The sequence below is a fragment of the Littorina saxatilis genome, linkage group LG7 (genome assembly GCF_037325665.1).
Source record: "Littorina saxatilis isolate snail1 linkage group LG7, US_GU_Lsax_2.0, whole genome shotgun sequence".
Taxonomy (NCBI): domain Eukaryota; kingdom Metazoa; phylum Mollusca; class Gastropoda; order Littorinimorpha; family Littorinidae; genus Littorina; species Littorina saxatilis.
Window position 1 is genome coordinate 4,932,549 of NC_090251.1, and position 13,305 is coordinate 4,945,853.

The 13,305-nt window shown below is 43.2% G+C and overlaps 1 protein-coding gene across 1 annotated transcript in view; it reads right to left on the reverse strand.

The window, feature by feature from the left end:
• Nucleotides 1–266, reverse strand: part of LOC138970518 (transmembrane protein 53-like) — a 30,386-nt gene extending 30,120 nt beyond the window's left edge. The window contains exon 1 of the mRNA XM_070342978.1: nt 81–266. Coding sequence (XP_070199079.1) covers nt 81–143 — 63 coding nt within the window. The 5' untranslated portion in view covers nt 144–266. The remainder of the gene's footprint in view (nt 1–80) is intronic.
• Nucleotides 267–13,305: the final 13,039 nt, after the last annotated feature.

Consider the following 13,305-nt stretch of genomic DNA (forward strand, 5'->3'; position numbering starts at 1 on the left):
TTTCTCGTTCCACACAAACGAAAACAATAACAAACCACACCATTACACCACAACAAAACACGCCAAAAAGCATCACTTACTGCGCAAACAGACATCGCCGTATCCCTGCCTCGCCGGCAGATCAAGACCAAGGAGGCCGCCATGTTGCATACGAGGGGCAAAATAAAATAACTAACTCAAAAAAGAAAAGCAAGAGGCAGGAAAAAAAAGTCTCCTCTACCGACGAGGGTTTTCGCTCTGTGCGTTGCGAAGCGAGCTGGGGATGATAGCGGCTGGGCAGGGAGGGAGGGTGGGGTGGGGGAGGGGGGAGCAGAGCTAAAGTGATCCAAGCGGCAACGCTGTGGCGTGTTTGTGCTGTGTATGTGGGCTGATCACGCATTGACCGGGCGCGCCTGTATTTCAGTCTGTCTGTCTGTCGCACGCATTTTTTCGCGCAGTGCTGGCAGCGCCTGTACGCCCGGAATGTCGCTGCTGCTTTGCGTTACGGTGTATAGCCAAAGTCCTATACATATTCGTTAATAGACCATATAATACAAATGTGAAGGGTTCGGAAACATTATCTTTCAGTCATTTGTAGAACTGTTCGATACTTGATGGAATAGTTCAGTATCGATCTATCGATCTATGATGTTGATGATCGAGCTCATCTTGTTTAATTGATGTGTTTACGGACTCTCTCTGGACTTTCACTTGCATGGACACAAACACGTACAAAGACATCAGGGGCGGATCACATTATTTTTAAGGGGGGGGGGGGGGGGGGTCCAAATTTCTTTTAGGGATAGATCGACGACGCGAAGCGTTTCAGTAGTTGAGGGCGCGAAGCCTCCGAACCTTCTAAGTGGGTTCCGGGGGCATGCACCCCCCCCCCCCTCCCCCTCCCCGGAAAATGGTGATAAAAACAAGGAAAATGGAGCAATCTGGTGCGACCTGAGCCAAGAAACTACCCCTAATAGACCGATCTGGTGCAACCTGAGCTAACAAATTACCCAACTACCTTCGAAACTGTCATTTAGAAGACAAAGGCCGGCTCCTAGGAAAATGTGGATACAAACAAAGAAAATGGAGCAATGTGAGCCATCATTTTTTTCTTTATTTCTATATTGAAGTATAGCTATATTGAAATCCAGGCTATATTGAAGAATTTTTCAGGTCCCGGCTGAAGCTCTACTTAGTGTTAAAAAAATTTGGCTACATTGAAGTCGGCTATTTTGAAATCCCGGCTATATTGAAACAAAAATTCAGCCCACGGGACGTTTTTACCTGGCTATGTTAAATGTTTGCTCCAAAGATTTGTTTGGGGGCGTGCGTGTGTGTGAGTGTGTGTCCGTGTGTACGTGTGTGTGTGTGCAAAAAAAAGCGGCAAGGAGGCTCGACTAGGAAACAACAGCAAACAGGTGAAAGATTAATGGGAATATATCTCACATCAAACGCAATGTGTGGACACGGAAATAAGAACGTATAGTAAAAAAAAAGTTCGGTTATATTGAATTTCTGAAGGAACAAGGAGGGAAATTCAATATAACCGAGAATTGCTTATATTGAAGTTCCGGCTATATTGAAGGTCTTCCCGGGTCACGTGCCACTTCAATATAGCCGAGGCCGGGTTTCACTGTGTAACAAAACATTCTAAGATGATACCTGTAAGGGGTAAATAGGAAAGAACCTCTCTGCCCAAGTGACAGCCGCTTCTCTGATCCCTTATCAAAGGAAATTACACTCACTTCACATTTCCTCGAACGGGGGCTGCAGAGGGCAGCTATGACGGCTTACTAGTGCCAAAACCTCATAATTGTAATTATCAAGGGAAAATTAGTAATTTTCCCTTGATAATTACCATTTTCACGTGTTTATTACTAATTTTCCCGGGAAAATTACTAACTTTCACCTGTTAATTACTAATTTTTAGTTTTGGCTCACTTCCTGACGGATTGCTAGTGCCAAAACAAAAAATTAGTAATTTTCCCGTGAAATTGAGTAACTAACAGAAACAGTAACTGACAGCGTTAATTAGTATTTATCACGTGATAATGGGTAACCCCAGGTTTTGGCACTAGTAAGCCGTCATGGGGCTCACAAGTGCCAAAACCTCATAATTGTAATTATCAAGAAAAAATTAGTAATTTTCCTTGGATAATTACCATGTTCACGTGTTGATTAGTAATTTTCCCGGGACAATTACTAACTTTTTGACGGATTGCTAGTGCCAAAACTAAAAATTACTAATTATCCCATGAAAATGAGTAACTAACGAGTGAAGACAGTAACTGACAGCGTTAATTAGTAATTATCACGTGATAATGGGTAACCCCAGGTTTTGGCACTAGTAAGCCGTCATAGGCAGCCTCAGGCGTCACATCAGTTGCATAATAACGCCCCTGCAGACAGGGTTGCCTGCCCCAGACACAAGTGGTCTGTCCACTTCAAAGAGATTAACTTGCTTCCCCCGAAGGAAGACTGTTAATTGCCTGCAGCTGTTCTAAGATGGTCAAGGCTGATACATACCAGTATTTTTCTGTTTAGACTCAAGACTCAAAGATGTTAAATGTCCTTATAAAAAAAAACAAGGAAAATTGCCTCGCAGTGTCAGGCGGTTTAAAACATAAATAACATCTCAATCACTAACAGTTTAAAATTCCACTGAAAAGATTAATAACTGACATTCTTTGCAATCACTCATGGATACAGACACCCACATTTACACACGCACAAGCACGCAGGCTCGTCCGCACACACACACACACACACACACACACACACACACACACACACACACACACACACACACACACACACACACTAACTAACTATCTTCCTTGTATACCCTCTCTCGTCTCCCCTTTACGTTACTAAACTTACAATGAATTAAAAATGCCCAGCGTAAACTCATACGGATACAAAAACAAAAACAGAAAATGACGTCACACCTTAAAAAAAACACGGCTTTAATTTAAATGTAGCAGCATTAACACTAAATGTTTGTTATAATGCAGTAAAACTATTACATATCTGATCAAGTTATTCTTGTTCACCTATTTCGTCTCCTCTACCCCTGTGCATGTATTGTATGTGCCTCTTGTTTTATGGACTGGGCACAGGAGCTGTCAGTGCCTTCGGCTCGCAGTGTCAAGTTTCCAAAGGCCGATGGAGGTGTTTAACTAACCGTATCAAGCACACGCTTATCGGGCATTCCGAACGCGTGTACTGGAGTGACTGACAGGGGCTCAAGTTCTCCCTCCCTTAAAAATAAGGGAGTCTGGACTGGACCGCGCCTGAACTGAGTTGTACACAGATAATGAATAGGCACAAAACACAACTCGATCGGCAACAGAGACTAAACTGGACACTAACACTGAATCGCTTTACTCCATTCAACATTTTCTTTAGCTGCATTATTTTAGTTATTCATGAGTGGGTGGGTGGAGGGGATGGGCTAGTTCTAACTATGCATTAGATTATAAAATTGTATTCTGTGTAGACCCTTCCACCAGCATCTTAGACCACTCTTTGTACATTTTCTTTTAATAGATGAGTGTCATTTGTTTTACCTCATGTCGTGACTGCTGTAGTGTGGGCGTGTGTGTGTTGGTGTGTATGTCAGTGTATGTGTGGGCGTGTGTGTGTGTGTGTCAGTGTGTGTGTGGGTGTGAGTGTGTGTGCGTGATTTTACCAACACTACGCGAAATTCCTTGTGCTTTAAATGTTTTTTAATGTCACTTGGCTCAATAAATACAGTATTCTGTATTCTGTATTAGTCGTGACAGTTCACCCTGTCACACAGAAACAATAGCTTGTTGCATAAGTAGATTCGCGAGGGTGGAATGAGTAGAGTTTGTTGCAAAAAGGGCTTTCGCAATTTGTTGTCAAATCCGCCTCCCGTGTCGCACAAATATAAACTTCTGGTGTTTTCGCATAGTGTTTTGAAGATAAGATTTGTTTCACGAAACTGGATTCCTATGTATGAAAATAGATTTACAAGTGAGTTCCATTGTGGGAACAGCGGATCAGTCCCATACTGACAAGGTCTAGAAATACGTGTCTCCAACGACATTTAGTAATTTCCACTGGCAAGCTTTCAGCTATTGATTCCCTAAGTTCTCTAAAGTGCTGTTCACATGAAAGACTTACAACCAACTTGTGACCGAATCGTACGCCAAAGTACATCTGTGCCAAAGCAGATTGGGAGAAGTTCAAGAAGACTCTGACGCATATTATGTGGAGAGACTGAGTTCAAAGACAATGACATAGACCAGTACTATGGTAACATCAGACAGGCAATCCTCAGTGCAGCTGTCCAAGCTATTCCAAAACGCGCTTCTGGGCCTCAAAAGAGAGAACAGGCACCTTCCCCCTGGTGGAATAAAGAATGCAGAGCTGCGGTGCAGCGCAAACGGCGTTTTACAAAAGCATATCAGAAGAATCAGTCAGCCTCCAATAAAACAGCCCTTGAAGAAGTTGAAAAGGAGTGTGCTGCGGTCAATGAACAGGCAAAAGCAGACTACTGGAACCGGCACGGTTGGCCTAGTGGTAAAGCGTCCGCCCCGTGATCGGGAGGTCGTGGGTTCGAACCCCGGCCGGGTCATACCTAAGACTTTAAAATTGGCAATCTAGTGGCTGCTCCGCCTGGCGTCTGGCATTATGGGGTTAGTGCTAGGACTGGTTGGTCCGGTGTCAGAATAATGTGACTGGGTGAGACATGAAGCCTGCAGCTGCGACTTCTGTCTTGTGTGTGGCGCACGTTATATGTCAAAGCAACACCGCCCTGATATGGCTCTTCGTGGTCGGCTGGGCGTTAAGCAAACAAACAAACAAACAAACAAAAAAGACTACTGGACAGATTTCTGTTGTAAAAAGGTGCATAACCAAGGAGACGCGTCCCTTGTATGGACCAAGCTGCCAAAATTCAAAAGGAAAGTGTTCTTGCCTGAACAACCTTTGCTGAACGGGAACGAGTACACTGTGACACACTGTGACACAACGCGACACAAAGTATTATCCTTTGAGCTGCAGCAAGACACATGACAATAAAGAAGCCAACACACAAGCGTACCACGACAACGGCAAAACAAAGTATTGACCTTTGAGCTGCACAGACACATGACAACAGTGCGGCCAACACACAAGCGTACCACGACAACGGCAAAACAAAGTATTGACCTTTGAGCTGCACAGACACTGTGCGGCCAACACACAAGCGTACCACGACAACGGCAAAACAAAGTTTTGACCTTTGAGCTGCACGGACACATGACAACAGTGCGGCCAACACACAAACGTACCACGACAACGGCAAAACAAAGTATTGACCTTTGAGCTGCACGGACACATGACAACAGTGCGGCCAACACACAAGCGTACCACGACAACGGAAAAACAAAGTATTGACCTTTGAGCTGCACAGACACATGACAACAGTGCGGCCAACACACAAGCGTACCACGACAACGGCAAAACAAAGTATTGACCTTTGAGCTGCACGGACACTGTGACACAATGTACATGGCCGTGTAGGGTCAACACTCCACCGCTCTTCCAACAGGAAGCAGGAAGGAAGGAAGGAAGACTCGGACTCAAGACTCAAGATTTTACTGTCCTTGTACTGAGAAATATGAAACATGTTCTCGCCGGCACTGTCAGACGGTTTGAGACATAAAATATATCACATTAAAAACTAAGAGTGAAAGTAAGAATTTTACTCAAAACTGAGCATCCGAAAATTCCTAAACAATCGCTCACACATAATTATACACACACACACACACATATTATACACATACACATATACACAAAGACTCTCTCTCATCTCTCTCTCTCTCTCTCTCTCTCTCTCTCTCTCTCTCTCTCTCTCTCTCTCTCTCTCTCTCTCTCTCTCTCTCTCTCTCTCTCTCCCGAGTCTCATTATCGCTCTCTCCCTCTCTCTCACTCTCTCTCTCCCCCCTCTCTCTCTCTCTCCCTCTCTCTCTCTCCTCTCTCTCTCCCTCTCTCTCTCTCTCTCTCTCATTGTAACTTAAATGAAATGAGCTCTCTCTCATTGTAACTTAAAATGAAATGAGCTAAAATTCAGCTTTTCTGTCGCTCTCTGATCAGTCGTGACTAGTTCAAGGCACGTCACTCCTTCTCATGTACACAGTTCAGCTCGAGTCACCATCTTTTGTCTAGCCAGTTGGTTTTTTTTACCCGAGGTAAGACCATCCCTCCATTTTGACACGTACCAAGCCACAACAGCACATACCGCAACACGGTGGCCCTGTGGTAAGGCGTCCGCCCAGTGAGCGGGAGGTCGTGGGTTCGAACCCCGGCCGGGTCATACCTAAGACTTTAAAATTGGCAATCTAGTGGCTGCTCCGCCTGGCGTCTGGCATTATGGGGTTAGTGCTAGGACTGGTTGGTCCGGTGTCAGAATAATGTGACTGGGTGAGACATGAAGCCTGTGCTGCGACTTCTGTCTTGTGTGTGGCGCACGTTAAATGTCAAAGCAGCACCGCCCTGATATGGCCCTTCGTGGTCGGCTGGGCGTTAAGCAAACAAACAAACAAACAAACAAACAAACAGCAGCACATGCACGCATGGAGCGTGTGGGGTTTAAACTTTTTTTTAATTGGACAAGAATTTAAGTCATCAAAAAATCGCAACTCCTCACTAGAAGCAGTCAGTGTATTGAATTATGGTATGTGTCTAAATGATGGGATGGTCTTTACCGTATAAAAGCTTGGCCAGAGCCGAGTTTGCAGGTAAAGCCTGAACACATGGTTAAACACGAACTCCAGAAATAACTCTCAGTGACGGGTTTGCATGGTTTGTGAAAGCGTTAATACCCTTGCTTTTTGTCAGACACACTTTCAATATTTGTCACGTTTTCTCAGAAGCCGAAGGGCCGGAAACAAAAGAAACCCTCGTTAGTTCTATTTTGAATGCGAATGTTGACTCAGATCACAGGCGGAAGGTATCGTTTCTGTGATAGTAGTAGTCCAGTGGACGATACCTTCCGCCTGTGCTCAGATGTGCATTTTGAAGAAAAATAGCGATGTAATCAACGGATACTGTGACGGTGGAGTTGTATCGTATCCCTACCTCAAAGTGCATTGCACAGACAAATTCGCACTAAAAACGGACCAAAGCTTTTCAAAGCATGTTGCCTTTATTTCCTTTCTAAGAAGAGAAAAGAAGAAACTCCGCAACAACAACAAAACAGCAGCTTGACTTTCTCATGGATAGTTAGTTTCGTTGTTTGAAGTCCAACCTGTTTAAATATTTCATATCTGGGAGACTGTTACGCGAGATAAAACCATCTATAATATATCTATATATCGTCCATCCATTTGCACGCATACCCACAATCAACACTCTGGGGGCTCTCAGTCTGTGCAGAGTACGTGAGATTTGTTTTAATTAAAATTAATTTCTTAACAAACACAAATAGCAATCGTTTTATGCAAAAACTCTCAAGACAAGATGAGTGTGAATGTTGATCTGCTGTATGCGTCCCTGTCAGTGGGGGAGCGTTCTTATCCCATGTATAAAAGCCTCACCAGATATGAAATGGTGAGTCGAACCGTCTGTTCCTTTCTCAGGCCACACTCGTATCTTCTTCTTCGTCTTCTTCGTTCATGGGCTGAAACTCCACGTTCACTCATGTTTTCACACGAGTGGATTTTTACGTGCATTTCCGTTTTTATCCCGCCATTCAGGCAACCATACGCCGCTTTCGGGGGAAGCACTGCTGGGTATTTTCGTGTTTCTATAACCCACCGAACTCGGACATGGATTACAGGATCTTTTCCGTGCGTACTTGGTCTTGTGCTTGCGTGTACACACGACTGAAGGGGGATAAGGCACTATAGCAGGTCTGCACATAAGTTGACCTGGGAGATCGGACAAATCTGCACCCTTAACCCACCAGGCGGCCGCGGCCGGGATTTGAACTCAGGACCTTCCGATTAGGAGGCCGATGTTCAGTTTATCTACTATAGGCCACTTCGCACGTCCACTTGTATCTGAGAACGCCTTTACTACAGGGAGCAAGTATTTAGTATGGTGACTAGTGACTGTGCGTCGACGCTGACCTTTACAAGTGCATAAAAATGACCAAAATAAAGAAGGTTTTTTTTAAATCACACCCTGAACAGAAGGCATCCAGGAAGTTAATTGTTGGTGTGTGTCCAAGATGAGTTATGTCGACTGACGGGCGCAGTGATGTAGTTGATAAGACACCGGCCTCCTAATCGGAAGGTCGAGGGTTCATGAATCACGGCCGCGGCCGCCTGGTGGGTTAAGGGTGGAGATTTTTTCGATCTCACAGGTCAAGTTATGTCCAGACCTGCTACAGCCTTATTCCCCCTTCCTGTGTGTGTGCAAGCAAGCACAAGACCAAGTGCGCATGGAAAAGATCCGGTAATCCATGTCAGAGTTCGGTGGGTTATAAAAACACGAAAATACCCAGCATGCCACCCCCGAAATCGGCGTATGGCGGGGCAAAAACGGTCATACACGTACCGTAAAATCCCTAGCAAACGCCCAGTATCTAGCAAACGCCCACCCCTCACTTTTGACCAAAAGTTGTGCAGAGGGGTCACTACCTAGCAAACACCCACCCCGGTTGTTTGTTTTTTTTTAACAGAAAAAGGTACCTGATTCTATTGTTATAGGGTGTGTTTTTTATTTACAAAATATATACAGTCCCAAAAGAAACCAACATTGATTTGAAATATGTCTATATCACAAACCCAAAATCATCACCATCGCTCGGAAGATCAGGCTTATTTACGAAAATAATTGATATCTGTTATCTTTTAGAGTGCAATCACTTGACTGAATGGTTAATCCACACCTCAGCGTTCTTGTTGCTTCTTCATTTTGATACATGACGTGTGTGTGTGTGTGTGTACGTGTGTGTCAGTCAGTGTGTGTGTGTGTGTGTGTGTGTGCGCGCGCGCGCGTGTGTGTGTGTGTGTGTTTGCTGAACAATCCACGATCTCTTTTCATCAAAGGAAGTAAGTATTCTTCCGAATTAGTTTCATTTTGCGGCCGAAATATCTGCTGCCTCAAAGATATTAACGTTGAAACAGCCAGTCAGACATATCATTTGGAGGCTTTTTGTGCGTTTTAATTGTTTTGTTTTGTGTGTGTTGAAAGAATGGCCCATATGTGTGCTTTTGAAGTTGCAGGCTACATTGTCAGGACATAACGTTTGCAATGAGCAGAGTTGTTTGTAGATTATCTTACTTTGGCAATCAAAACGTTTCCCTAATGGATGCTTACTGCTTCCATATGTCAGACGGCTGTCGCCAGAAAAGCTCACGATCCATTTAATCTTGCCTGTACTTCTCTGTGATATCCATAGATCCAAAAGCACATCTTAATAATAATAATAATAATATGGGAGATTTATAGAGCGCTTGACGTTCTCTAGGCGCTTTACAATGAAAAAACATACGTATACATACATAGCAAAGCGAAAAAAGCATGTGCAGCAGCATTCAGCACACAAATTAACAACGAAACACTCCATCAATACAAGCTGCAAGCATACTAACACAGGCAAAACATTCAAATTTTCAAACACCTGATCAAAAATGCACCATATTGAAATAAAAATTAATCAAATTACTGTGTGAAGAAGTGTGTTTTAAGGTTTGATTTCGAACAAACAAAAAGTTTGGCAGTGTCGCGGATTGAGTAGTAAGGGAGAGAGTTCCACGCAACGGCTGCAGAGTGGGGGAAGGCTCTCTGACCGTGCTGTTTGCGACTCAGTGAAAGAAGATAGACGGAACATTCTAGTGTCTAGAGGAGCGGAGGGATCGTGAGGGTGTATAGAGTGTGAACAGGTCAGACAGGTAGGATGGGGCTGAGCCAGATATTATTTTGTAGCAGATACAGCAGCACTTATATTGGATTCTCAGCTCCTACAGGGAGCCAATGAAGTTTTTTTTAAGCAAGAGGGAACAGGGCTGGGACCGAGGGGCTTTGCAGACAGGCCGGGCTGCAGAATTTTGAACGCGCTGCAAAGGATGGATGACAGACTGAGCCGGGACAGCCAATGAGAACAGAATTTCCGTAGTTTAATCGAATAAGAATGTAGGAAGAGACAAGGGTCTTGGTGGCATCTTCAGCATTGGTCTGAAGCATAATTATGTAAATATTGTGCAGCAAAGGGAAGCTACCCACGGGAAAATAATCATCGAATATCCTGTTATTAACCAATGAGCGCTGGTATGCATATTCGGTGCGGATACATGATTTGTCGCTAAGTGGCATAGGGGCTCGCAAACGAAGATTCGTCCAAATGATGGTTTAAAAACAACCTGCAGCGGACGAAAGCTGAAAACTAAAGGCACATAATAGTTCAAACAATCATTCAACTGTATTTATTTGACCTTACACAGACTGTAGGAAGAGGCAAACCGTCTTGAACAATATTTTTCCCCAGGAAGAGACTCCAAGAACACAGAAGACTCGAAGGTGAGTGACATACCTTGTAGTTTTTCTGTGATAGTAGTAGTCCAGTGGACAATACCTTCCGCCTGTGCTCTGTCAAAAACATGAGTGAACGTGGGACTCTCAGCCCATGAACTAATACGAAGCATATTAAAGCCACGCCAGCTCTAAAGATTGTGAGTATCGATAGTTTACACACTAGGAAGGACTGAGCCTTTGATTACTTGAAGATTAATTACTTGGTTTAACAATGTTTTATTAAATCAAACATGATACAATAATACAACGATAAACAATAGGGACACGAACTCAAGCGAACGCTTATATTACGCGCCCTACGTAGTAGTAAAATAACACAAATATGATGTCAGACAAGCTTTCCTTTTAAATTGTGGAACTATCTAGATGAAAAGCATAGTTAAAGCAAATCAGAAAGAAGAAGAAAAAGCTAGCAGGAGGAAGAGGGTGGATGGTGGAGGTGGAAGATTAATTCCTTGTTTCCTTCCTGTGTCAAGTAACCACAAAGAAATCTTTGATCCCGCTTCCGAGCTGTTTTTCGGGATAGGTGTATCTCTCCACTCGAGTCGGACACATACCAAGCATCCCGCACCTCCTGGCTTCTTTCTGTGTAGAGTTGGACTCTCTTGTTGAAGTAATTTAGTACCTGACACACATGTCAATTTGTACAAATAATTCAGCATAGAAAAAATGTTTCCCTTTAAAGGCACAGTAGGCCTCCCGTAAACCATCACAGATACTGTCAGGCTTTTACACACAGTACAAACACCCTTCCATTAATTTGAACACTCACCGAACGGGAACATCCTAGGTGCCCTACGTAAAGAGCGAGCAATTTTCAAAGAATTAATTTTTCGGATTGTCTCCATCTTAATCGGACCCATCCTGAACTCAGGTAAAAAAATGAGTTAGGCCTACTTCCCTTCAACTGGCGATAGCCGTGGAGCGATGATTATCAGAATGAATCGGACCGTGGCGCTAGATCTAACTTTTAAAATCTAAATAATAAATTAACAGCTTGTTACACAAACATTCTTAAATCATAAAATAATTATTTTTTCATCAAGACAAGATCAGTACAATTCGAAGTTTTGAAAATTTGAAAAAAGAAAAGCCCGGAAGCAGGGTCACGCTAGGTCGTGGTTTTCGTAGCAGACGGCGGTTTATAGGCAGTCAAAAGCCATCGCTAGAGTTCTTATGAACCACATTCGTTTGTTTCGTGAAAAGTCAGAGGTACACAATAACGTGCTATTGCAGATAAGCTCACAGCGAGCCGCATTCAAATTACAATTTTGAACTGACGACTGCATTGTGAAAAGGGAAACATGATCACACGGGTTCACGATGGCTCAGGGGTAAGATAAACCACGCAAAAATAAATTCTTTGAAAATTGCTCGCTCTTTACGTAGAGCACCTAGGATGTTCCCGTTTGGTGAGCGTTCAAATGGAAGGGTGTTTGTACTGTGTGTAAAAGCCTGACAGTATCTGTGATGGTTTACGGGAGGCTTACTGTGCCTTTAAGCTTAACGCAAAAAGTCAAGTTGCCAGACTGTTGATTCAAGGGGCATAATCATTAAACTCTTAATGGATTTAGTACCAGCTTACATTAGTGATTGCTTCCCTTCAACCGGAATGCAAACGAATCGGAAGGAGTTTTTGCTTTTTTATCCCGCAAGGTGATTAACTTGGGAATCAAAGACAAGTGTAATGATACCTTTAATGATTCTTGATGGTGTTCAAATTAATTTTTGTTTCTTTTGAAAGCCTGAAAGCACATGCACATGGGAGGTAATCCAACTACATATAACCGATTTATTTCAAAGGATTATCTCCCATTTCGCAAAAATGGCACAAGCGTCTGCTCCAGTTCTTGTCTCGTTACACAAAAATTAAGCACAAAAACATGGGGATTTCCGTGCTTATTTGAATGGGTCAGATACTGACGTGGCGGAACAGTAACAAAGTCGGTCGTTTACAACGTAGGCAATATAACTGACAGCAAATACAATGAGCCTGTGTAACACGAAATTTTTACTCCACGAAAAATTTACTCTGGAGTAAATATTTCGTACGAAATTCTTACTCCGAGTACACTTTTCGTACGAGAAAAGAACTCCCCAAGGCACGAAAAAATTACTCCCTCCACGAAATTTTTACTCCCCATTTTATTTTACTTCCAGTAAAAATATCGTACGCAAAAATGGGATGCGGGCGAAGGGATAATGCCAATAAGTGATCTCGCGCACACGAATGTCGCGCTACCCTCCTTCCACCCCTTCCACCACCAAGACTAACAGGGGACAAGGGAGTAAAAATTTCGTACACCTGGCATGGGAGGTTAAATTGCTCGTGTTGGGGTGAAGTAATTTATTCGTTATTTATTCGTGAGGGGAGTAACATTTGTGTACGAAATGTTTACTCGGAACTCACCTGTCTTGGGGAGTAATTTTCTCGTGCAATGGGGGAGTGCTTTTTTTCGTAAAGGGAGTAACTTTTTCGTACGAAATGTTTACTCCGGAGTAAAAATCTCGTGGGAGTAATTTTCTCGTGTTACACCGGGGCAATATCAATACATTGTAAAGCTGACAAAAACGAAAATGTATACCAATTAAAAAACATCAACAACAAAATCTACGAAAACTCAGAATAAGTCAAACTTGGCAACTTTTACATACGAAGAGAAAGTCAAATCAATTATCTAACCAGAACAAGTTGTCTTGTTTATCTACTTTGCGTATTGCTTGTGCTATGCCATTCTTTATGCCGGATAGCCAAGTTGAGTACTTTGATCGCAAAGAAAGTTTGAATGAAATAACACAGAAATAAATGTTTTAGTTGGGGTACGAAAATGG